General features: G+C 43.7%; 1 protein-coding gene across 1 annotated transcript in view; it reads left to right on the top strand.

Annotated features, from left to right (window-relative positions):
- The first annotated feature begins 2267 nt into the window (after window positions 1-2267).
- CCBE1 (collagen and calcium binding EGF domains 1) overlaps window positions 2268-26052 on the top strand; it is a 244027-nt gene continuing 220242 nt past the window's right edge. The window contains exons 1-2 of the mRNA XM_004379272.1: window positions 2268-2401; window positions 2897-2977. Of these exons, the coding sequence (XP_004379329.1) occupies window positions 2268-2401; window positions 2897-2977 (215 nt within the window). The remainder of the gene's footprint in view (window positions 2402-2896; window positions 2978-26052) is intronic.

Genomic DNA, 26052 nt, shown 5'->3' with positions numbered 1-26052 from the left:
TCGCCGATAACAAATCTCCTACGCCATTCTCTGTTATTTGTAGAAGAACTAACATCCACAGTGTAACAGTGGACAAACAAAATGAGTAAAGTTGAGAAAAAAGATAGCAAGTTATTATTAAACTACAGTAATTGGTTAAGAAAACCAAAATGGAAGCTTTTGCATGATGGCCTCTTCTCTTCAACATAGAGATTGAACACTTTTTGGGCAGGTATTGCACTAAAGTGATACTATTTCATAAACGCCAGGATGAGTTTATTTTTTCATGAGCTTAGAGAGGTGTCTCTTCAGAAATCTAAACAACTGTTTGTGAAATCAACTCCTATTTATCTAGAAAGCGAAAGCTAGAAAATTAGAACATAAAATTCTGTGCAAGTGCAATACAATAATTTATGTTTAAAGTAATAATAGTTAATGTCTACTGAGCACTCAATATTCACCAGGCACTGTGCAGAATGCCTGACATGTATTACTTCATTTCATACTCATCAAATTTTATGAGGAAGCGCTCCTCATTTTATAGATGGGAAAACTGAGTTTGAGAAAGGTTAAGTAACTTTCCCAAGGTCACACAGCCTAGGTTTGAATCTGGGTCTTTTCTGGCCCGATGAAGATCACTCTCAGGTTCTGTAAGATTCTGCCATTTCTTATGAATTATCAAGTGAAAATTAACTTGTGTTGTGCAGTGCCATATTTGAATATCAAGCCTGTTCTATGGTTTTCTAGGCCAATGTAAGTTTTGTAGAACAAAATACCTGACTGAATGAAGCAGTAGGACACCTAGTTTCCAGTCGTGACTCTACTTCCCAAACAGGATGGTAATTCCTGTCATGTCTCTCTCACAGGGCTATTGTGAGAATCAGACAAAATCATGAATGTGGAAAGCCTTTGGAAAACAAAGCTTTCTAAGGAGGAATGATGTTACTGCTATTAAAATGTTAGCATGTATATACTACGTATGACAATTCTCTCGACCAGAATAATTGATAAATCAACACACCTGCTTCCCTAACCAATCTGCACACCAGTAACTGGTGCACCTTACCTTTTCACCTCATTGTCCCGCGGGTTGCAGAACCGCAAGCCTGTTAGAGTTCCGGCATTAAAACCTTCTGCTCTTCCAACTTATTTCTGGGCGATCACTACTTGCTTGGCTCTGCAGTCCACGTTTATGTTACCAGTTTTCCTTGAACAGGCACAGAAAACTTGTAATGTGCCACAAAACGGTAAGATGCAGACACGTAAGAATTACATCGAGGTTCTCCACCAAACGAGCTGATTCACGCTCCTTTCCCTCAGGATTTCCATGTCGCCAGAAACCCGGCAGCATAAACTAGCAGGTAGCGGGACCCGCGATTAACAGACCCCTCAGTGTCCCACCTGATCTGCGAGCAGTTTCCAGCTCTGAACTGTGTTGTGCACGGCATGGAAACAGCCTTAAAGCAGCTCAGTGCAAGAGGATTTAAAACCCAAGAAAAGATCCAACGAGAGATTTTCCCGAAGTCAAGTTATGAAGCAACTAGCAGCAGAGTTTATCAACAAACGAAAGGAGCAGAGGACTTTCATCCAAGGCATTTTAATGAAGACAGACTACACTCTAATAGTGCTATTTCAGGTTGAAAAGGCAGTTTGGGAGACTCGCTGTAGCTTGTCAACTCCGCTTTTCTCCCTTATTCTACTAAGAGAAAAAACGGAAAAAACAAACAAAAACGTGGCATAGCGGAAAAGCACAGGGTAGCCCTCGAGGGGGGAAAGGCAAACATTGGCTGACCCTGGCCATTAGAAATCAACTGACAACAGGAAGGAAGCTCATTAACCCCTCGTGTCCCCCTCCCCTTTCCCCGGGTGAGAACTGACTCCTCCTTCTCCTCCTGGTCGTGCGACCCTGGTGCAAGATGCAAACCGCCGCCCGCTTTCCCAGCGGACGAAGAGGCGGGAGGGGAGGGCGCAGCCCTGAGCCAAGTCAAGCAAGTCTGTCAATCTGCCGGGAACATCCCGAGCGAGGTGACCTGGACCTCGGGGCCCTCCGCGCCGGCCCAGCACCGCAGGCACCCCGTTACCTGCCCCACCTGAGGAGTTCGCACCCAGCACCCCAACTCCTAGAGAGATTCCCCCGAGCCCCACAACGTCCACAGCCCCGGCGACCCGCGCAGGTGGCGCAAACGCCCCTGCCCGCGGGCGCCTCCTGCCGGAGCGGGAAGGCGGCGCGGAGAGCCGGGCGCAGGGCGGCGAGAGCTCAGAGCGCGGAGCTGCAGCTAGCGTCCCCGATGGTGCCGCCGCCTCCTCCGAGCCGGAGAGGAGCGGCCCGGGCGCAGCTGGGCAGGAGCCTTGGGCCGCTGCTGCTGCTCCTGGCGCTGGGACACACGTGGAGCTACCGAGAGGAGCCCCAGGACGGCGACAGGTAGGCGCTTCCAGCCCGGGCTTCTGAGCCCGCGCCGCGCGCTCCCTGGGCCCGCGTTGGTGCGCGCCCAGCTCAGGGTGCGGGCAGCCCCGCTTCCACCCAGCCCCGCGCTTCCCGGGCAAGAACGGGGTCTGCTTCTGTCCTGGCCAGCACTGCACTCTGCTCCCGGGTGACAGCCTCTGCGCCCCCAATCTGGGCGGCCCCAGTTGCGGGCCGTGGCGCGGAGAGACCGCCACCCGCCTTCCTGCGGTCCTCCGGGCACCGCCAGCTGGCACAACACTCGAGCCTCGTTCATGCAGCTCCTCCTTTCTCCGGAGTTGGGTTCGCTCTGTCTGTGACCCTCTCCTGACCGACCCCTGCCCCCAGTCGCCCCAGCGGACGCGCCCTCGGGTCCGCCGCGCCTGCAACTCCCGCCTCCGAGGGCTCCCAACGCGCAGGCCGCCCTCAGCTCGCCGGCTTAGAATAAACCAAGTGTTATCTCCAACTTTTTCGTAGAGAAATTTGCTCCGAAAACAAAATAGCGACAACCAAGTACCCGTGTCTGAAGCCTTCGGGCGAGCTCACCACGTGTTTCAGGTAAGACTTGGGGCCCGGCTGAGCCCGCCTGGCGCACCCTGGCTGGGTAGGAGGCGGCGCAGGGAAGGTGGGTTTTGAGAAGCGCTTGGGGACCAGGGGCCGCGTTTGTGGTAGGAGACGCAGAGCAAGTACTCCTCGGTGCGAACCTTTGTGTGCCGTTTCTGGGTCAGAGGAGCGAACGACGGGTACCTGAGTCAGCGCCTAGAGAGTGTGTGTCCTGAAATCCTGAGAATGTTTTCCGCTCCCTGGGATACTTGGCGGTGGAGGTCGGCTGGGAGGAGAGGAAGGGAAAGGAGGAGGTTGAAAGTTTATGAAGAAAAGTGGATTAGATTGTGGGTGTAAAACAGCGGGACATAGCGAAGATGAATGGCTGCTTTCCGATTTGCGTTTTGTTTTGAAAATACAAAGTCAACAACAAGGAAATACTTGGCACTTGGCTGTCTTTTGACCTTCTCCTGCTGGGACGGAGTGTATCACTGTCACGGCCTCAGTGGGCTGACGGGTGGGGGAGGAATGTGGGTAGCTGATGTGGTTGTGTTGAGGGAAAACAAAAACGTCAAGGTTGTTGAGGCACTAGGAGAAGAGGAACAGTCTTTCTGAAAATGTGGTCCATGAATCACCTACACCATAGTCACCTGGGTTTGTTAGAAACAAGACTGGGTAAGGTTGGGGCATCTGTGGTTTAAGACTGCTCCCCCGGTGGTGCATAAAGAGAATCAGTGTTCTGGACTTGCAGCCTTTTGGAGGTGAGAGTCGATTTGGTTTTGTTTTTTAACCATTGAATTATTGGCTTCTGTTCCAGTGCTTTCACTGGATACAAGAGACACGTGTCTATAAATATTTATCAGTAGTCTACCATTTAAAAGGAACTGTGCAAGGTAGTGGGATCACACGCACATACAAACTCTGTGTCTGTCTCGAGAATCTTACAATCTGTTTGGAGTCCAGGGTAAATATTGGATAGTACAAGCTAACACAGTAGCCTGCATAAGTGTACTTGAAAAGAAAGTTAAGCTTCACTATTCACAGTATTGTGGCAGATGAATCAATCACAGTGCTTTCAGTTGCGAGTAACTTTATTTCATATACCCAAAGGTTCAGATATAAGTGATTCCAGGGCGGGTTAGTTTAGTGGTACAATGGCACCATCAGTTACATTGAGTAGCCATGCTTTTGTGTCTGTTGTTGGCAATGGGAATGGAATGATAGTGATGACTTAGGTGAATCAACAATCATTCCTTGGACTCGGGAAGGGCTGCTCTCTCTGGGCACACCGGGAGTGAAATTTGAACATAATATGTGAGAGTTAGTAGAGGAGCCTGGGTGGCATAAGCAGTTTGTGATGGCTGCTAACCGAAAGATTGATAGTTCTAACCCATCCAGTGGTACTGTGGAAGAAAGGCATGGCGATCTACTTGGGTAAAGATTATAGCCAAGGAAACCCTATGGAGCAGTTCTATCTGCGTAACACATGGGATTGCCGTGAGTTAGGGGCTGACTCAACGGCAGCCAACAGCAACAACAGTAGAGGAGAAGGGAGTATGCTCAACTGGCAGGTAAAGTCTTTAAGAGGTTAACTGGGTAAACAGGATCACTCAGCTGGTAAAGTGACAAGGATTGCTTGCCTGATTTCAGCCATATGTTCCATCCACTTGACCACAGTATTTCTTAAGATGCATTGTTTTCCAATCACTGCAGTATAAATCCTCTGATTTAACATGGAAGGTGTCCCTGATATGGTTTGCTCATTTGTTCAGTCCCTGAAGGTTGGACTTGACATAAATCAGTGACAGTTGCAAAATGCATGTCAGGTTTTCAGACACCGTTGCTGCCTGGTTATTGTTTAAGCTGATTTCATTTGTTATGCTAAGTTACTGTTATCTTTTCCATATTGTTTAAAGCAATGTGTTGTTTCTTTTACACTAAGAGTCTCAATGAGAGACAATAGCAGTGTCTTAATATGTGTTTTCTACATGTTAACCAATTACACAGAGAAACCACCTGTCGTAGCTAGCAAAAAGGATCGTTTATATTAAGGGAAGGAGCAAAGAACTTTGATTTTGGGAGTGGGAAAGGATGTTTTCAACTTGAGGAAGTGCTAATGGTCCTTGTGAATATTAAATTTTTGTGGTTTTGTTTTTAGATTTCAGTTACTTTATGGAAGAGTTCTAAGTGTACTCTGTTGGTCTTATACTATTTCCTTACTTTACTAATTTCCTGAAGACATTGTCAGTCCTCAGTTGCTGCCCCCATGTTGCTTTTGAACCCTAAGACTGGAGAAATCATGTGTGTCTCTTGGTTTGTGAACTTGCTGATGACCTTGACCCTGACCCTTGCTACTCAAAGTGTGGTCTAGAGACCAGCATCCCAGGCATCACTGGGAGCTTGTTAGACTCTCAAGCCCCTTCCCCGACCTTCTGAATCAGAATCTGCCTTTTAACAAGATGTGCAATAAAGCTTGAGAAGCTGCTGTAGATACCAGTGTCCTGAATCCTGTGACATGGTGCATACCAATTTGGACAGATCCTCAGAGGAGCGTGGAGGCCTCTACAGATGAGCGAATAGTTCGTTCTTCTACCACATCAACCTGAAACGAGACAAAAAACTAGGCTTCCAGGAAACTGGACTCTCCAATCCTAGGGTCACCCTTAATTGAGCTGTAAATAAAGTATGCTGTGCTACTGCAGGAGGGATGTATATGACTAGTCCACGCTTTATCAGATGTCTTTGTGGAAACAGTTTTAAGCACAAGTAAAAGAACTCTGGAAGCCATTTCTGAACTCGTTGAAAAGGGGTTTTATAATTTATAGTAAAAATCATTGACAATGGGCAATGGGCTTAATACTAAGATGAGTCTGGTAAATGTGAGTAATAAATCTGGTATGTCATTAGAGCCAAAAGTATGTGGACACCTAAGAGATTTGGGAAAGAAAAGATGGACTTGGACTATTCTTTGTCCTGGACCTCCCCGACCACCACTGTTTTGCACTTCTATTTTACTTGGTTTCGCCTACGCAGCACCTTTCTGCTTATAGCCTTTTGTATTATATACTAAATAATAAGGACAAGTTGAGGGCTTACTCTGTATTCAGCACTGTTCTATGTACTTTATAAATGTTATTTCTAATCCTCCAAGCCAGTATTTTTGGAGGATATTATCTCAGTTTTACAGAGAAGGGAACTGAAACTCAGAGGAATTAAGTAACTTGCCCAAGGTGGCAAAGCTAATAAGTCAAGCTAATGAGCCAACATTCAAACCCAGGTTTCTCTGACTTCAAAGCCTGGGCCCTTTCATCATCCCAGAGGTGTCTACAGATGGAGCTGGATTTTCCAGATCCTGGCATCTAAGTAAGGAAGAAGACTATAAATTCAGATGGCTATAAATTCAAAAGACACGGTTTCATAGAAAACACCAACTCCCCCACCACCACAGTGGTCTTCCTGGATTAGCATTGCCAGTGAGGTCTCTTTTATTAGACAGTTGACTGTGTTTTACATTATATACAAAATCTTTCACACGTGTTCATCTGAACCACAGGGGATACGTCTTAGCTAACTCTCTACCCCAAAGTGCATTATGCTGAGTAAACCAGTTGCTGTCAAGTCGATTCTGACTCATAGTGACTCTATAGGACAGAGTAGAACTGCCCCATAAGGTTTCCAAGGAGTGGCTGGTAGATTCGAACTGCCGACCTTTTGTTTTGCAGCCAAGCTCTTAACCACTGTGCCACCAGGGCTCCATTGTGCTGAGTACCCAAAGCTTAGTAAACACTTGTTAAATGAATGCCAGCAACAGCTTACAGAGCTTAAAGAATACATGTTTGCTTAGCTTTATAATCTGACATAGGGCGTAGTTCTGTTACCAGTAGTTAGGATATCAGAGTTGATTTATCTGGATTCTGAGTCTATTACGACCAAACCAAGCATATAAAGTTATGGCATAACCCTATTATCCTTCTTGTGGCTTTTAAAGTTTTTCCCACAAGTTGATTTTTCTTCCTTTCTGAAACGGTGTGGTTTGAACGAAAGGTCTGTGTTTGCAACTCAAAGAATGTAATCTATGTCACTGAATTGTACAGGTAGAAATTGTTGAGTTGGCATATGTTTTGTTGTGTATATTTTCATCACAATGAAAAGGTTTGTGTTACCTTTCCTTTATTGGGTTTTATATCAACAAAATGGCATGTTAAAGGCTTTTTATTAAGTAAGGATCAAGGAATATGCTTGTTGTATATAAGAAGCATCAGTAAAATTCAATTTTTATTGGGTTAGGCCATCTCCAGTAAACATCCTAAATAATTTCTTTGATCCATTAATCAATTACAGATTGATTGAATGTCTATCGTGAGCTTAATAGTTCTAGAAAATGTTTGAGTATAAAAGATTCAGGTATAGCCTTTGGTCTCAGATAACTTGCAGACTTGATTTTAGATCAAGGCTTTTGATAATGTAAACAGTACACAATTATATAAGATTGAGTTCAAAGTCATGTAGTCATGCTAGACTATCTATAATGGGTAAGAGATTAGAAGCATCTAGAAATGGCTTCATGGGAGAGAGAAGACTCAACCTTGTTCTTCAAGGCGGTTCTTTAACTTAGGATGTGTTAGACAGGTGTTTTTCTAAACTGCATTTGCTATGATTTTCAGCTTTGTGGTTCCTAAACCTCCAAAAAAAGACTGAGTGGTATTGCCACCCGACCTGCCCCTCCACCACGGCCTTATTCCTGTGTGTCCAGTCAGTGGTGTCTTACTAGGCAGTACCCTTGCTTATGGTGGCCCCTGTTCCTGTGGGAAATGGTGACAAATGCAAAACCTGCCACGTTTCTTTGAGATAATGCAGCTGTGTTGCCAAATCCTGTGAGAATGTGGACATTTAATATGATATTTCTGTAAATGTGTTTACTTGAAATTTGGAGAGCAAGAAAGTCACTCAATTAGAGCAGTACCACCAAATTGAAAATACCCACCTCTAGCTAAGGGTACATTTGGAGAAGGACTACGGAGTGTACTACTCTGGTAGGTCGCTGAGTTCCCACAGAGTGCTTTGATAATGTAAAAAAAGTACAATAATATAAACTTTCTGCCTTCATTGCAGTCTGACCTTCAACAGTTTCTTAACTGCTGTGCTTTAATTTCCTCATTGGTAAAATAAGGGTAATATTAGTACCCAAGGCAGAATTACTGTGAGGATGAAACGAGTTAATCTATGTAAAGTGCCTTGAAAGTTTGTGGCCTGTAGGACATACTCGATGAGTGTGAACTCTCATCATCATCATCATCATCATCATCATCATCATCATCATCATCACCGTAGTCCCGAAGTCAGATACACTGGGTGCACGTAGCTGGTGCTCACTGGACATTGTTGACTTCTAGTTGTAAGTTTTATGAGCCTTACAATGGATATTTTTGAAAGAGCAAATTCAGACCACAGCCAGAAACACCTACGGTGTTTTTATACCAGTCATTTCTAGGTGCTTTTCCAAGGTGCCTTGGGAAAATTAGAGAGCTTATCTTTGCTTCCTGCCTCCTCCCGACTACCCAGGGTGCCCTCCTGGTATGGCCTGAACTGCTGCTGGAAGTGATAGTGATTAGAACTTGAAGTTACTCCATGTTACAGGGGGACGAGAGAGGCTTCCCCTGTTCAGGGTCACGAAGGGTCTTATTGGTAGAGACAAGACTACAAATCAGCTCCTCAGCCCGGCTCTGGCTTCTCTCCCTTCTACCGCCTCCCTGTCATCCTGTGCTCAACATAGCTTGGGACAGGCACCGAGGGCATCTCTGTGAATACTTCAGGGCGTGGGTCTCCCTTTCTGAAAGCATTTGTGTATTTACGACAACCTTCCATACCTCAACATTAAGGAAGAAGTGGTATGAATATTGTAAGGAACAGAGCAGGGGGTGGGTGTGGTGGTTTTGTGCAGAACTGCCTGTATCACACATGCTGAAGGCAGCCTTCTGTTCTCCTACGTTAGGCCTCTTGAGCCCTGGCCTGCTGGCCTGCTGTGGGTGTGGGCCATTGTCCCCTCTCATTCACAGCTGTGTCCTCAGAGGCTCGCCCCATGCCTGGACAGGGTGGGTGCTCCATACTTACTGGTGAATGACTGAGTGAATGAATATATGAATGTCAAAAGCAAAGGACAATAAGGTTCGACTTAAGTCTGTTAGGCCTTCCAGAACTTCTGTTGCTGTCCGAGTATGTGTCCTTTTCTAGCTGCGAGACGGGAAGGCTGTTGTGAAAACCAGAGATTAACTGTACCCCTGTGAGCTGCTGCCATTGTTTTCATTGGTTCCCAGCTAGACCTGCTTCCCTTTAATTGCTAATGTGTTACAGGTGCGGATTCTGGCAGCCCCAGTGCGCCAGGAACTTGCTGTTGCAGGTAACACCTGAAGAGGACAAGTACGTGTCTGCTCACGGGAGAGGACAGTGCGGACACTGGCTTTGAAGCGGAGGGTCACAGTTTTAAACGGGATATCTCTCCCTCCAAGCTGCCCCGCCCCTTCACTTAAATTATTCCTTTCATTTATCAGCAAACCTAGGATAATCAAAAGAACTTCAGTTTTTTAACTTTCCCATTTTATTTGTTGTTGTTATTAGGTGCCATCAAGTTAATTTTCAGCTCATGGCCGGTCCATGTGACAGAGTAGAACTGCCCCATGAGGTTTCTAGACTGTAATCATTATGGGAGCAGATTGTTAGGTCTTTCTTCCTCGGAGTGGCTGTGTGGATTTGAACCACCAAGCCTTAAGTTAGCAGCTGAGCACTTAGCCATTGCGCCACCAGGGCTGTTTCTCATTTTAGAGGCACTATAATACATGACAGCCAAGAAAAGTCTATGGAGCAATTCTACTGTGTAACACATTTGTGGTTTGTTTGTTTGTTTTTAATATACAGTCACAAAGTTTCCTTCTGTTATACATAAAGTTGCCCTGAGTCAGAGTCGACAACTACCAATAACAACAGTGGGTACTGAGGTACAGGTAGTTCCCAGCTTACGATGTATTTGAGTTACCAGGAACTGCACTTAGGACTGTTCTTGTTTTCTTTTTTTACATCTTTCTATTAGTAATTGTACTACGTGCGCTGTTGCAGCATGTAATTTGCTGATGTTATTCGCAGATATTCACTCTCAGATGTTCAAAAATCGAATTTATAAAGATACTACTAATAAAAGGCAATAATAATAAAAACCAGAAAAAAAAAAGTTAAGGTATTCGACGTACATCAAAACCAACTGACGACAGGGTTGTTGGAACGGAACCCCCAGTCGTAAGTCCAGTCGTAAGTCGGGAGCTATTGAGCATCTTTTCATGTGCTTATTGGCCATTTGTATATCTTCTTTGGAGGAATGTCTGTTCAAATCATTTGCCTGTTTTCTGATTGGATTATTTGTCCCCAGAGGCACCTCAGATGAAAGACTTCTGCCCTCTTATTTTTCAAGTTGAAAAACAGGTGTTAGAGGAGACAGGGAAGGTGAAGAGTGCTGGGCAAGGCAAGGTCTGTATCACTTTTCACTGACTTTCGGAGAAACAGTACAAAGTGATTGGAAACAGCTGACAGTTGAGCACACCACCAAAGGCAGCACTCTCACTGGAGTCCTTTGGGACCATCCACTTGCCACTCCTATTGTCCCTGAGGCTGTTACTGCCTGACTTCCTTCGGTTCACCTCGCTTCATCTTTTCTAAATGAAGCTGGCGTGGGTGCCCCCGGAAAAAGCAAATGTGCTCTTTCTTTATCTGGAGACTATTTTCTCGGGAGAAAGCTTGCATTTCAATCAGTAGTTTCCATGTCAGTGCTGTTCCGCTTCCCCAAACCTGCAACCCTCCACTCAGCAGGACTCAAGCTGCTTTGGTGAGTTAGAGGGTCTGCCTGCATTGGGGGCATTGCTGAGTACCTGGAGAACAAAGATCTCCATTCTGTGTTCGTTTATTGCTTTTATTTGAGAGATAAAGAAGCAAACAGCGATAACATCTGCAGCTCTGCTTCTGCCAGACGATTCTTCCTTTTCCATGAAGCCATTTACCAGTTTCAAAGTTTTGCCCGTGATTTTTATTCATTCATTTATTCAACGAATATTTGTTGTGGGCTTTCTGTGTGCCAAGCACAGTTCTAGGCACTTAGAATACATTTCTGAATAAAGCCGACAAAAAAAAAAAAAAAAAAAAAAAAACCCCTCTGCCCTCATGGGGTTTATGGATTTTAATTCAATTTGTCTTCTGATAAAGGAGTTTTGAGCCAAAGATAATGCCTTAGGGACTTTTTAAGATAGTTATTTTGGCACATCTGAGTAATGTCACATTTTTGGAGCTAAGATCCTGAAATTTCCTGTAGCCCAGCTGTGTCCTTTCAGCAAAAGAAACCCCACAGCTCCAACTGGGGACAGGAAAACCCAGGGATGGTAATCACCAAAGGTTTTTCTTCAGAGGCACTGGTAAGAATTGAGCATGTGCCACAAGTCTCCTGCACCTAAGAATTATTGGAATGTGAAAGCAGAACAAAGAGGAGGCTAAGCCTCTTATTGTGTGACCTGTGAGGATGACCGCCTCACAACTGCCCACACTGGGGACAGATATCCCTGGCCCAGCTCACCTCACTTCGGCCAGCCTCATATTTTCCAACAGTGACTCTAAGCAGTGTGTTATAAGAAGGCATGCCCCTCTGACATCAGAGGTGTAGCGAGGGGGGACTGGGGGACATTTGCCCCCAGGCTCAAGTCCAAGGGGATGCCACCGAATCACAAAGCTCCATCAACAAGGCCGGTGGGGGAGGGAGAAGGGGTGCACACTTAGAGATTGCCCCTGGGAGTTCGTTATCCTCGCTATGCTTCTGTCCGATATCCCTTGATTCCCCTAATAACCCATTATAGAGCTATCATCTTAAGTGTATCTGAACCCTTTGGACCATTTCTGTTTCCATCCTGAAGCACCTGTAGCGGGCAGTGTGGTGGTTATGATGTCTGCCTGTTTAATCCCCATTGAGCAAAGGAGGAACCCCGGTGGTACAGTGGTTAAGAACTACGGCTGCTAACAAAAGGTCAGCTAACAAAAGGTGGGGTGGTTCTACTCTGTCCTACAGGGTCGCTATGACTCAGAATCAATGCAATGACAATGGTTTTTTTTTTGTTGTGTTTTTTTTTGTATATAAAACTAAAACAATAAAAAAGAAATACGCAGCAGAGACCTTTTTGGCCCCTAAAGCCTCAGATGTTTGCTATCTGACCCCTTACAGAAAAAAATTGCTGACTCCCTTAAAAAAAAAACCAAACCCATTGCTGTCTGGTCGATTCCAACTTATGGCCACCCGATAGAACAGAGTAGGCTTTCCAAGGAGCACCTGGTGGATTCAAACTGCTGACCTTTTGGTTAGCAGCTGTAGCTCTTCACCACTAAGCCACCAGGGTTAATACAAAGACTAGGCGAGTGGAGTTTTCCATCTCTATGTAACCTTGTCCATGTGTCTCAGAACTTAGGAGGTGACTGTGGAGGAAATCATTAAGTCAGCGTCATCTTTGGGTCATTTGCCTTTGTATTGCCTTATTTATGTCATTGTATCTGAATCTCCTGGCCCGAGCAGCTTGGGTTGTGACTTGATTTCTTGATCTCCAGGAATCAATCATAGTTATTGTTGAGCTGGAGCTCAATAAGTCATCAACCATAAATGATGGTCTAAATGTTTTCTTTTTTTTGATTCTTAAAGCATTATTTATTATTGTAAATAATTAGAGACAGGCTATATGTTTATCAGTAAGGGAATAATCACATCAGTTGGAGTTTGTTCATGTGATAAAATGTTATGGAGCAATTAAAACTTATGTTCGAAAACTATGTGGTGAGGTGATACAATTCTCATGATATAATTTTGAGTACAGTATCTCAGTAGTATAATGTGAGAGTGTTTTTAAGAAGCTGGTTTTATTGCACGTAGTTAAGCACTAATTTACTGTGGCTTTTCTACATGTTCCAAAACAAGCCTTTCTATGCCAATTGAGTAATCCTTGGGTTCCCTTAGCTGCACCCTCCTTAATTCCATATTTCCTTAGGTCCTCACCTGCATATTGATTACCACGTTTTGTTGACTGAAAGCCATTTGTACAAGTGGGAAGCTTTTTACATTCAAAAATCAAATGGTAATGTATATTTATTTGAGGAACACACATTTAGAAAAAAAGACATTTTCAGTGATAGGTACACCGAATCAGCATTGCAATGTTACATGTTTCCTTATCTGGCTAAAAAATAATAACGTACTACTACACAGTCACACTATGCCCACTGCATCAGTAATTAAACCGTTCACCTTAAGTTCTGAGTTGCCTTTTAACAATGCCAACTGTTGTGTTTCATAAAACCAGAGGAGACTCCTTTATAGTGATGATTTCTGAAGATGAGTATGGTATGGGGAAGAAGTGGCGGAGAGGGAAGAAGAACTATTTAAAAGAAATATTCTGGGAGAAAGAAGCAAAGTCTGGTAATGGTATTTTGAGGGAGGAGCAGAAAGGTGGAAATTGTGAGAATTTACCATATTATGATGGTAAAGAAATGCCGTGCAGTGTAGCAGAGGAAAATGCAGATACAAAAATTTGATAAGGAATAGAGAGGATCCTATGGAGGTAAAGTTGGGTGAAAAAAAAAAGATGTTAAAGTCATATTGGAGCGCTAGCCTTGGTCCCATGACCTTTTGAACTTATTCTGCCTTAACTGAGGTTAGCATAAAGGCTGCCGAAACTTCTAAAAACTGATTGATTTACGAAAGTCACTTTTTCAACCTTCTGCCTTGTGTCCAGGAGCCCTGTTGGCAAAGTGGTTAAAGTGCTTGACTGCTAACTGAAAGGTAGGTGATTTGAACCCACCAGCCACTCTGCAGGGAAAGATGTGGCAGTCTGCTTCCTTAAAGATTTACAGCCTTGGAAACCCTGTGGGGCAGTTCTACTGTGTCCTACAGGGTTGCTATGAGTCAGAATTGACTTGACAGCAGTGGGTTTGGTTTTCTAGGGGGGAAGGGGTTGCCTTGTGTCCAACGCTGTATCTTCAGAGGTCAGAGGTAAAAGAGGAGGGAGAGTGGGGCACAGGGGGAAAGGAGCTTGAATAGCCAATACAGATATCACAAAGAAAATAGATTATCACAAAAGATTTTGAGTAGCCAGGAATAGATATCAAAAATTTCATGTACTTTCCTCCTTGTACATGCCCGACTTTTGAGTGCTTACCATGTTAGACCCTCTTCTAGTCTTTATACAAGTTGTCACTTAGAGGGGCCAGGTATATGGCAGAGTCACAGAGCAGGTACATGGCAGAGCCAAGTTCTAAGCCAGGCTGTCTGACTCCAAAGTGTATGTTCGTCTTAACTGCTGAGCTCTTCTTACAGGTCTAACAATTGTGGTTATCTTGTTTTCCTGCCAACAGCAAATTAAAAAGAGGATTTTAGCAGAGGGGGGAGGATTGCTGAAATAGGGACACCCCTTCCTTCTACTGGTAGTGACTGGTAAACACATAAGTTGGGCAAGTCATCAGAAGCAGACACAAGAACCACCCCCTCAAAAAAACAACAACAAAACCCAGCACTGTAACGTCCATGGGCATCATTGTCCATCATGGCGCTCCTGAGTTATGCAATGAAATGAAAATGCCCTCGGCCGTATCACTTAAGAAGAAAAAGTATTAATTTTATCTAAAATGGCATAAAGAATAATGTTGTTTGTAACTTTGCCTTCTGTGGAAGCTGTCTGTCCAGAATGGTGCCAGATGACAGTGGCAGTACTCCATTCTGACAGCTGATGGGGAGGCGCACTGCTAGATGCCCATGCTCAGACCTACTGACTCCGATTCTGCATTTTAACAAGATCCCTGGGCATTCCCTATGCACATGAGCTTTGAGAAATACCTTCCTAATCATCAGTATGTAATTCCAGGTCTCTTTCTTACTTTGCTATTATTTACTTACTACTTACAAGGCCATAGGCAGTGACTCCCAACCTTGACTGCACGTTGGAATCACTTGAGGAGCTTTTAAAATATCCCAATAACCAGGATGCCCAGGCTGCACTACAGACCAATCACATCAGAAATTCTGGAGGTGGGAGCCGGGCACCAGGATTTTTAAAAGATCCTTGTTGTTACCTGCTGTTAAATCAGCCCCCAACTCATGGCAATGTCATCCACAAAGGAATGAAACACTGCCAGTCCTGTGCCATCTCCTTGATAGGTTGTGGATTGGAACATTGTGGCTCAATGGTTTTCACTGGCTGATTTTTGTACATAGATTGCCAGGCCTTTCTTCCTAGTCTTTCTTAGTCCAGAAACTCTGCTGAAACCTGTTCAGTATCATAACAGCATGCAAGCCTCCACTGAAGGATGGTTGGTGGCTGTATGTTAGGTGCATCGGCTGGGAATCAAACCTGGGTCTCCAGCATGGAAGGTGACAGTTCTACCACTGAACCACCAGTGCCCCCATTAAGCCTCCTTAGATGACTCCATTGTGAAGCAAAGGTTGAAAACCACTGTCGTAGGCTGGGAGCTAAAGTAAAAGGGGCTGAGCAGCCTAGTTCTGTGTCAGAAGCCAAGTAAATGGTCTCCATCTTTCTTCTGTGGCCACTAAGACTGTGTACTCCTCATGTCTTTTGCAGTTGCTACAGGTCCAGGGTAGTTTACAGCTACAGCATGTCTCAGTGGGCCAGCCACATGTCTGGGCTCTCTCATCTAGAAGGTCTTACTCTTTTTCTCCTTATCACAGTGTCACGTGGTGAGAGGGTGCTCGGGACAGATGAGGTGGGCTAAGGTGGATTGAGAAGAATAGACCGCTCCTCACGAGTTCTCCTCAGTTTCTTAAGCTGATCAATTTCAAATGCCATAGTGCAAATTCCACCGCTTCTCATTTCGTGTTGAAGGCTCTCAGCTTGGTGTCCGGAGCCACTTAGTGACCTTTGGTGCATTTTTTTTTTTTTTTAATATTTTACTTTGTTGCTGCGCTGCATGAACCTTCTCCCAAGATGTAAACATGGCTCAGCATATTATCAATGAAAGCTTTTCAGTGTCAAGCTGTGTTTTTCTTTCTTTGCAAGCATCAAACAAAAACACGCTCTTGTTTTTTTCCACAGAGTGTGATAGGAAATCTGTGTGCTGGCAGAGTTTCTCTTACCACCCCATCTTTATGTTTCTCTTCAATGCTCCAGTTCTCCCCTCCGATACTGAAAGAACATCTCAACCCCCAGTAAGCACAAGGCGAGTTTTATAGGTTCCCAGTAACTTTACGCAATGTGAAGCAATGTGCTCTGTGGTTTGACCACATAGTTATAACCCAAGCCCTGTATTTACCATATGTCCTTAAGCTAGGCAGTCCCCAAATACATGTCTATATATAATGCATATTTACAGACACATAATTGCATCTTTTTTGACTGTTATGACAGCAGTTATGCTGACTGAATTGTAGCAATAGGGCTTATTATAAATAAAGAAATAAATAAGTGTAATTGCATTTCATGTATAGTGTGCTCCTGAGGTTCTCAGCAAGGGAATTCTTTGAATTTGAGGCTGGCAAGACATGAATTGACTCATAAGTGACCTCTGTGAGATTTTAATAATAAAATTTCAGACTTTGGCAGTATAATGAGTAGGGTTCTTGCTAGCTGCCGTCGAGTTGGCCCCTGACTCATGATGACCCCATGTACAATGGAACAAAACACTACCCAGTCCTGAGCCATCTGCATGATGGATTGCAGATTGGACCATTGTGATCCATAGAAGTTTTTTTTTTAATTTATTTTGTTATTGTTGAGAACAGCAAAACATACACCAATTCAACCATTTCTACACGTACCATTTAGTGACACTGATTGCATTCTTCGAGCTGTGCAACCGTTCTCACCCTCCCTTTCTGAGTTGTTCCTCCCCCATTGACATAAGTGTACTGCTCCCTAAGGTTCCTATCTAACCGTTCAAGTTGTTGCTGTCAATTTGATCGCGAGTAGATAGTTAAGAGAGCATAACGCTCAAGGCAGACATTTTTTACTAGTTAAGCTAAATGTTTTTTGGTTTTAAGAAGACTTCAGGAGATAGTTTTGGTTTAAGGCTTAAAGATTATCTCAGGGCAATAGTTTCAGGGGTGCATCCAACTTTCATGACTCCAAGAAGTCTGGAGTCCATGAGAATTTGAAATTCTGTTCTATGTTTTCCCCCTTTTGATCAGGATTCTTCTATGGAATCTTTGATCAAAATGTTCAGTAATAGTAGCCAGGTACCATCCAGTTCTTCTGGTCTCAGTAATCCATAGTTTTCATTGGCAGATTTTTGGAAGTAGATGTCCAGGCCTTTCTTCCATAATGAGTGTTGTTGTTGTTAGTTGCTGTCGAGTTGATTTTGACTCATGTGACCCCATGTGTACAGAGTTGAACTGTGCTCCATAGGGTTTTCAAGGTTGTGACCTTTCAGTAGAAAGGTCAGGCCCATATTCTGAGGCGCCTCTGGGTGGGTTCAAACCGCCAATGTTTTGTAGTGTAGTTGAGTGCTTAACTGTTTGTGCCACTGAGGGACTGCTATAATAAATGTGTTGTTTTTGGGTGCCGTCAAACTGATTCTGACTCATAGTGACCCCAAGTGACAGTAGAAGCGCCCCATGGGGTTTTTTTGGCTCTAATCTTCATGGAAGCAGATCACCAGGTCTTTCTCCCACAGAGCTGCTAGGTGAGTTCAAACCTCTAACCTTTCGGCTAGTAGTTAAGCGCTTAACCATTTCTGCTACCCAGGGACCTCTGTAATGAGTGTAGCACCTTATTATAGAGGATATAATAGAAATGAATATTTAAATTTTTGAGAGACAGCATGAAAGGATCCCAGTAGACTCTTAATACTTTATCAGCAGCTATTCCCCCAGTATTTTCTGCAAGTCCTTTCCCAGAGACCCCCAATGTTTGGGAAGCACAATTTCATGTCATGGCAGACCTAGAAAATTGTGATCTGTGGAGGGCAATTGAGGTCAATGAAAAAGGGTGTTTGGGGCTGGAGATGCCTGGCCCTGGAGGCTTTGGCAGTCCAGGGCCACCCTGCCGTCTTGGATACCTGGAGCCATGTCTGGGCAGTCACTACTATAGGGCACACCAGCTCGGATGCTACAGAGTAGACCATCCCACTTGTAGCTCTTAGGCCTTCCGACTCCATTAATTCAAGCTGTACCTCCACATTCTACTTCTTCAGCACATCCTTCCTTGACTGGTTTAAAAAAAATAAGGAAACACAATTTCCCCTTGTCCATCCTTTAAGATATAAGACCTGTACCATCTCAGGGTCTGTGCCCACCTCTTCACTTAACATTGCATGACTTACTATTGGATTGTCCTACCCCATTTGGTATGTGCTCGTGTGCACATCTTGGATGTGATGTCTGTCTTCATTTTATGAAGCCCCAGGGCGCTGGGACCATATTTAACTTGGAATCCCTGGAACAGAGCAAGGTTTCATATGCACTTGTTACACTTGTTGTTTTTAGGTGCCATCAAGTTGATTGTGACTCATAGAGACCCCATGTGACAGAGTAGAACTGCCCCATGGAGTTTTCTTGGTTGCAATCTTTACAGGAGCAGATCGACAGGTCTTTCTCCTGTGGAGCCACTGAGTGGGTTCTAACTGCCAACCTTTCAGTTAGCAGCCGAGTGCTTAACCTGTGTGCCACCAGGGTTTCTTACACACTTCGTACGACTCTACAATTAAAGGGCTTGGCTCCCAAAGGAAATTGTCTTAATAATGAGAGGAAAGCATCTCTTTTTTCTCTTTTAGGGAAGTATTTAAAGGGGATGTTAAGGATTGAATTGTGTCTCCCCAAAATATGTGTTGGAATCCTAACCCCTATACCTGTGGACGCAATGTAATATAATCACGTTTCATAATGCAACCTAATGTTATGTTAATGAGGTCATACCATTGTAGAGGGTGTCCTAAACCCAATCACTTCTGAGTTATAAAAAGAGCAGATTAGACACAGAGACAGGTATATACTGGGGATGACAGATACCATGTGAAGATCACCAAAAATCAAGGAATGCCCAGGACTACTGACAAGGAAGAAATTGACATGGCCCAGACCCTGGAAGAAACACAGCCAGAATGCTTCTTAGAAGCAAGGATGACAAGACTACGTCTCACGTACTTTGGACATGTTATCATGAGGGACCAGCGCCTGGAGAAGGACATCATGCTTGGTAAAGTGGAGGGTCATTGAAAAAGAGGAAGAGGCTCGACGAGACGGATTGACACAATGGCTGCAACAATGGGCTCAATCATAACAATGATCATGAGGATGGTGCGGGACCTGGCAGTGTTTTGTGCTGTTGTACATAGGGTTGCTATGAGTCGGAACGGACTTGATGGCACCTAACAACCACAACAGTAGATCCTGATTTGGACTTTTAGCCTCCAGAACTGTGAGAAAATATATCTGTGTTCTTTAATGCTACCTACTTGTGGTATCTCTGTTACAGCAACATCAGGAAACTAAGCCAAGGAGTCGTTTCTTTCTACCCTCGTAGATGACCTACGCAACTATGAGAATGGAGATGCTTGGATTTGGAAAAAGAAAGACTAAGGGGTTATTTAACAACAACAACAGAAAAACTCAAGTCTCTGCTTTGCTTTGTAGCTTCTCAAGGAAGGTGCACAAAAAAGAGGAACTTTTTATTGGAAATCTTCCTTTTTATAAACTTTATCATTTTTACGATGATGATAGCAATATTTGCTCCTTGCATTTTTTTTTTACCTCACAGCAATTATATGACTTAGAATTGCAGGTTCCCTGTAGTCTTAGCCCCTCCGGGATAATGACTGTCGAGAGATTGGGGAGTATTTTTCCTGGTCTTTTCTATGCATATACTAAAAGACGTGCTTGTTGTGAGTGTTTACAGAAATGGGTTTGTTCTGCAGTTGGCTTTTTCGCTCAGCAATAGTTAAGGAGCGCCTACACATCATTACAAGGGTGACGGTTCATCCTTACAGCATGGTATTCTTTTTACAGCTTGCATGGCATTTCATTGTATGGATGTATCATAATTCATCTCTTCACTGGGCAGCTCTTTATAAGATGATTAACAGATGGTAAGGGAGCACTCTCTGATGGTTTGGTGGGTTCGAGTTTTAAACTTAAGATGTTGATTTCAAATCTATGGAGGTTTATCAAAAGGATTCAGAAGACTCCTGGATAGTGTAACTGGATAGCACATTGGTCTGGGCCTTGGTAGACCTGGTCTTTCGTGTCCCGCCCCCAACTGTGGGTCAGCAGGAACCCTCTGCACCTCAGTTGTGGGGAGCTGGGTACCCCCTTGATCGAGTTCCTTCCAGGCCTAACAATCTGTGACTGTCGTCACTGCCTGCTTCGCAGTGAGCAGAGACAAGGAAGTGGGCTTAGTTTACAGCTCAGGGGTTTTGCTTGACATAAGGACGAACATCTTAACTGTGAAGATACTGTGGTATACTCTGGAACCCTGGTCCCTTGTTATGGATTGAATTGTGTCCCCCCAAAAGATACTGAAGTCTCAACCCCTGTCTATGCTTGTGTTTGTGACCCTCTTTGGAGAAGTAGAGTTTTTCTTTGCAGATGTTATCAGTTATTGAAGTCCGATAGGAGTAGGGTGGGTCCTAATCCTAATCCCTTCTGATTGGCGACTTATAAAAGAGAAGGACAGACTTGGAAATGGAGTCACACAGGGGGAAGACAGAAACCATGTGAAGATATATCTACAGGCTAAGGAGTGCCAAGAGACACCTGGGACTCCCAGAAGCTACAGGAGACAAGGAGGGATCTTCCCTAGAGCCAACAGAGAGAGAGAGCATAGCCCTCCTGACGCCCTGAATTTGGGTGCGTATCCTCCAGACTGTGAGATAATACATTTCTGTTTTTTTAAAGCTACCCACTTTGTGGTATTTTGTTATGGCAGCTCTGGGAAACTAAGACATCACTAAACCAAAACCAAACCCCTTGCCGTTGAGTCGATTCTAACTCCTAGTGACCCTATAGGAGAGAGTAGAACTGTCCCATAGGGATTCAAGCTGCCGACTTGTTGGTTAGTAGCTGAGCTCTTAACCACTGTACCACCAGGGCTCCAAGACATCTCTAGTCAGCATTAAAAACAAGATAGCATCAACGAGCTGTTGACTGAATCTCTTAAATGTCATTGATAGTTTTTCTTACCCCTATTATTTTCTTAAAGGGGGAAAAAAAAAAAAAGTCATGTTACTCTGTAGGTATATGTTTATGAAAACTGGCTCCTCTCTGCCGCAGGCATTTGCTGTGCGAAAGAGGAGGTCCTCATTTTATTCTGCAGAAGTTTTCAGGGCCCCTGCCTGCCCACCGCTTGCTTTTCTTTCTGCATCTTTCTTCCAAGAGATGCTCTCCCACAGCATAGAGGAATGGAGGATGAACTATCTGTTTCTTCAGTTAACAGGGGAAAGCAGTTCTGTGGTGACCTCCCATTTTCTGGAAAGGAGAAATTAAGTTTCATTTGAGGAGACAGTTTGAAAGAAACACTTAAAAATCCTTATGTTATCAAAACAAAAAACGAAGCCAGTTGCCCTCAGGTCTATTCCAACTCATGATGACCCCAGGTGTGTCCAAGTAGAACCGTGTGTCCTCCATAGGATTTTCAATGGCTGATTTTTTGGATGTAGATCACGACGCCTTTCTTCTGAGACACCTCTGGGTGGACTCAAACCGCCAACCTTTGGGTTAGCAACTAAGTGTGTTAACCATTTGTGCCATTCAGGGACTTCTAATAAAGTGGGGAGAAAAGGTGACAGCAGATCAGAAGGCTTTCTCATACAATTTCTTTCACATCTTTATCCTGTCTAACATTCTGAGGTTAATATTTTTGTCTTATATTTACTAATATTTTTATTACCAGCTTATATTCTAGCATATGTATAGCCTTTTGAATTTATTTATCTTATGGACCAAAGAAACTTCTCAGCGGTCTTTATGGGCCCTTGTCAAGACTCCATGTGCTAATTTGCCTGCTGTAGCCTCAGCCACTGTCATCATTTATCTGCCCTGATTCTGACTCCATATTTGGCTGTGTTTAGAGACGCCAAGGAAATGGTGAAACAGGGCAGTCAGCTACATAATTTAGACCAACAGCTTTTTTTTTTTTTTTAACCCCAAACAAATTTCCCACATAAAAGCATGAGACTTCTCTTGAATTATCCAGATAATTATCAGGCGTCTCCCTACCACCCCCCACCACCCCAACATCCTTTTCCATGTTTAGGCAGTCTTAGTTTAACACAAAGGGATCCCACTTAAGTTTCCCATTAACTCTTCAGGCTACTTAGTAATGTGAAGCTTGATTCTTTCTGTTATCTTTCTCTTCCTTGTGCTTTAACCTACCTTATCTGCATCTTAACCTGTAATCCTTTTGAAGGGCTTTTAACTAGGGTGGGATTGTAATGTGATGGACACAGGTGAATCTCCGCTGTAACCTTTGCTTTTCAGTGTACTTTACTAGAGTCATAGTCATACACACAAATACAAATTTTTTGGAGGTGAAGAAAAGCTGATCATATTTTATCTCAAACTATATTTTTAAATTATGAATATTTCAAATTTTCTAAAATAAGAACACACTGCATCTTCATATGCTCATCTCCAAAATTCAGTAATTATGAAGGTTTTGCTGTATCTTCATAATTTGTTCTATCTATCCTTTTTTCCCTTTGCTGTAGTATTTTAAAGCAAATCCCAGACATGATGTCATTTCACCAGTACATATTTCAGTGTTCATCTGTAAGAAATGTGGAATTTTCATAATTACCATCATGCCATTATTGCACCTAAAAAAATAACAATATGAATGTTATTTTTAAGCATTTATCTTTCCAAATAAAACAGGGGTTTGTTTTGTGGAGTTACGTCCCTTGAACTAAGTCACGGATGAGTGGTGCTTCTTTTATTACCACGGATGAGCCATCTTACATTTTAACAGGTGTGTTTGCTTCGGAGCAAGTTCCAGAATGGAAATAGTGTAGTATGCCTTGGAACGCCACTCTGTAGCACTGTTTGTAATAGAGCAGAACTCTGTATAAGGACGTCTTTCTGGCAGCCATCCAAACCTGTTGCCTTCGCGTCAATTCTGACTCATAGAGACCCTCTAGGACAGAGTAGAACTGCTCCGTAGGGTTTCCAGGGAGTGGCTGGTGGATGTGAACTGCTGACCTTTTGGTTAGCAGCCGAGTTTTTAACTGCTGTGCCAACTGCCCAAGGATATTACTTAGGTTCGAAAAGCACTTAAGTATAAGATTATTTGACCTCAAAGACAGTCGCATATGTTTGACACCAAAGATAATACCATAGTGTGGATGGGGTCTATTCTTAGCCAAAGAAAATATCATTTCTAAAGGAAAGTTAGCATTCTATTTGTATTTTTAGGATGACCAGGCCTTTTTTTTTTCCTGGACAGCTCTATTGAGATATAATTCACATACCATGAAATTTACCCACTTAAAGTGTACAATTCAATGGTTTTAGTATATTCACAGATATGTGCAACCATTACCACAGTTAATTTTTACATTTTATCACCTCCTGTACCCTTTAGCTGTTACATTCAGCTTCCCATCCGTCCCCTAGCCCTGTTGGTGTTAGGTGCCATTGGGTCAATTCTGACTCATAGCAACCCCATATGACAGAGTAGAACTGCCCCATAGATTTTCTTGGCTGTAATCTTTACAGGAGCAGATTGCTAGGTATTTCTCCCCAGGAGCCCCTGGGTGAGTTTGAACTCCCAGCCTTTTGGTTAGCAGCTGAGTGCTTAACCCTTCTGCCACCAGGGTTCCTGTCCCCCAGCCCTAAGCCACCACTAATCTACTTTCTGTGTTACTGATTTCCCAGTTCTGGGCATTTCATATAAATTGGAATTGTATAATATGTGTTCTTTCATGACAGGCTTCTTTCACAATGTTTTCAAGAGTCATGTGTGTCGTAGTACGTAACAAGACTTCATTCCTTTTTAAGGCTAAGTGATATTCCCCTGCTGTCTTCAGTCTCCCACCCCGTCACTAGTTTCTGCATCTTTGTAAATGGTGCTGAAAACAAAAAACAGTTGCCATCGAGTCCATTCCAGTCATGGCGACCCCATGTGTGTCAGAGTAGAGCTGTGCTCCATAGGGGTTTCAATGGCTGTGGTTTTTTGCACGTAGATCACCAGGCCTTTCTTCTGAGGTGCCTCTGGGTGGATTTAAGGAGCTCTGGTGTGCAGTGGTTAAGCACTGGGCTGCGAACTGAAAGGTCTGTGGTTTGAACCCACCAGCCACTCCACTGGAGAGAAGACCAGAAATATGCTTCCATAAAGATTACAACTTAGGAAACCTAATGGGGCAGTTCTACTCTGCACTGGAGGGTTGCTGTTGGTTAGAATTGACTCAACAGCAGTGAGTTTGATTTGGTTTTGGTTGGTGGCGCAGTGGTTGAGCTCTCAGTTGCTAACTGAAAGCTTAGCAGTTTGAACTCACCCAGCGGCTCCATGGGAGAAAAGACCTGGCTATCTGCTTCTGTAAAGCTATATCCTTGGAAACCCTATGGAGCGGTTCTACTCTGTCCTATAGGGTTGCTATGATTCGGAATCAACTCAGTGGCAGTGGGTTTATTTTTTTGGTTTTGGAACACCCTATTAATTGCTTTAGACAGAAGTCCAGAAGTCATTTTAGATTCTTCCACTTCCCATACCCTCCATACCCAGTCTTTCGTCAAATATCCAGATCTTGGTTGTCTCTCTCCATTGCCACCATCCTGGTTCAGGCCACGGTCATCTTTGGCATGCACTGTTGAAACTGTTCTCTTTGTTTCCAGTCTTACCTCCTTACAGTCTGTTTCCCATGTAGCAGAAAGTGTGATCCTGAACCTTAAAAGAGATGATGTCAGACCCGAGCTTAAAATCCTTTAGTGGTTTCCCATTGCCCTTCAAACAAAATCAAAATTCTTTACCCTAGCCTGGGAGGCCCTGGGCGATCTGGTCCCTGCCTGTCTTTTCACTCTCTCTTATGTTATTCTTCCCCAGATTAGCTCGCTATAACCCAGACACAATGGTCTTCTCGTTTCTTTAAGTAACAACAGACCCTTTTATGCTGGAGACCTGGGTTCGATTTCTGGCCAGTGCCCCCTCATGCACAGCTACCACCTGTCTGTCAGTGGAGACTTGTGTGTTGTTGTGATGCTGAACAGGTTTCAGCTGAGCTTATAAACTAAGATGGAATAGGAAGAAAAGCCTGGTGATCAACTTCTGAAAATCAGCCAGTGAAAGTCCTATGGATCACAACAGTCTAAGCCACCACCGATCATGGGGAGGGTGCAGGACCAGAGAGTATTTCGCTCTGTTGTGCATGGGATTGCCATGAGTCAGGGGCCAACGTGAAGGCAGCCAATGACAACAACTTCACTATCTCAGAGTACTCCTTCTGTTCCGTCTGCCTGGATAAAAGATCTTTTTCCACTTTTTAAAAATCCTAATTCCAGTTTCTAATCCTTTAGGATTTAGTTTCAATGCTATCTTCCCAGTGAGATGTCCCCCAACATCCTTACCCCAAGTACATGCCTCCATCCCTACCCAGTGATTTTCCATTTTAGGTCCTTGTTTTATTCCTGTACAGTACTTACAATACTTTGTAACATCTTTTATGCGTCTCTTCTGACTAGAGTAAGGGCAGGGGGTTACATCTGTCTTGTTTATTTTTGTATCCCTGACGTCTAGCACAGTGCCTGCTAGCAACATTATATACACAGAATACATATTTGTTAAAGAGTGAGCGAATACACATCCTTACCACGTGGTAAGATCATCCTGTAAAATGGCTATGTTTATTATTTGTGGTTTTAAATTTATGCTTGGATTTATTCCAGATATGCAAGGTGTTTATAATACATAAAATGCAAGAAGATAGCATAAATTAAAAAAAAAAAAACATAAACAAGGTGTCATGGATTGAATTGTATCCTCCAAAAATATGTGTCAACTTGGCTAGGCCCTGATTCCCAGTATTGTGTGATTGTCCACCATTTTGTCATCTGATGTGATTTTCCTATGTGTTGTAAATCCTACCTCTAT

This window comes from Trichechus manatus, unplaced genomic scaffold, assembly GCF_000243295.1.
Source record: "Trichechus manatus latirostris isolate Lorelei unplaced genomic scaffold, TriManLat1.0 scaffold00063, whole genome shotgun sequence".
NCBI classification, from domain to species: domain Eukaryota; kingdom Metazoa; phylum Chordata; class Mammalia; order Sirenia; family Trichechidae; genus Trichechus; species Trichechus manatus.
Note: the sequence above shows the minus strand (reverse complement) of the source record. Positions and strands in the feature narration are given on the sequence as shown.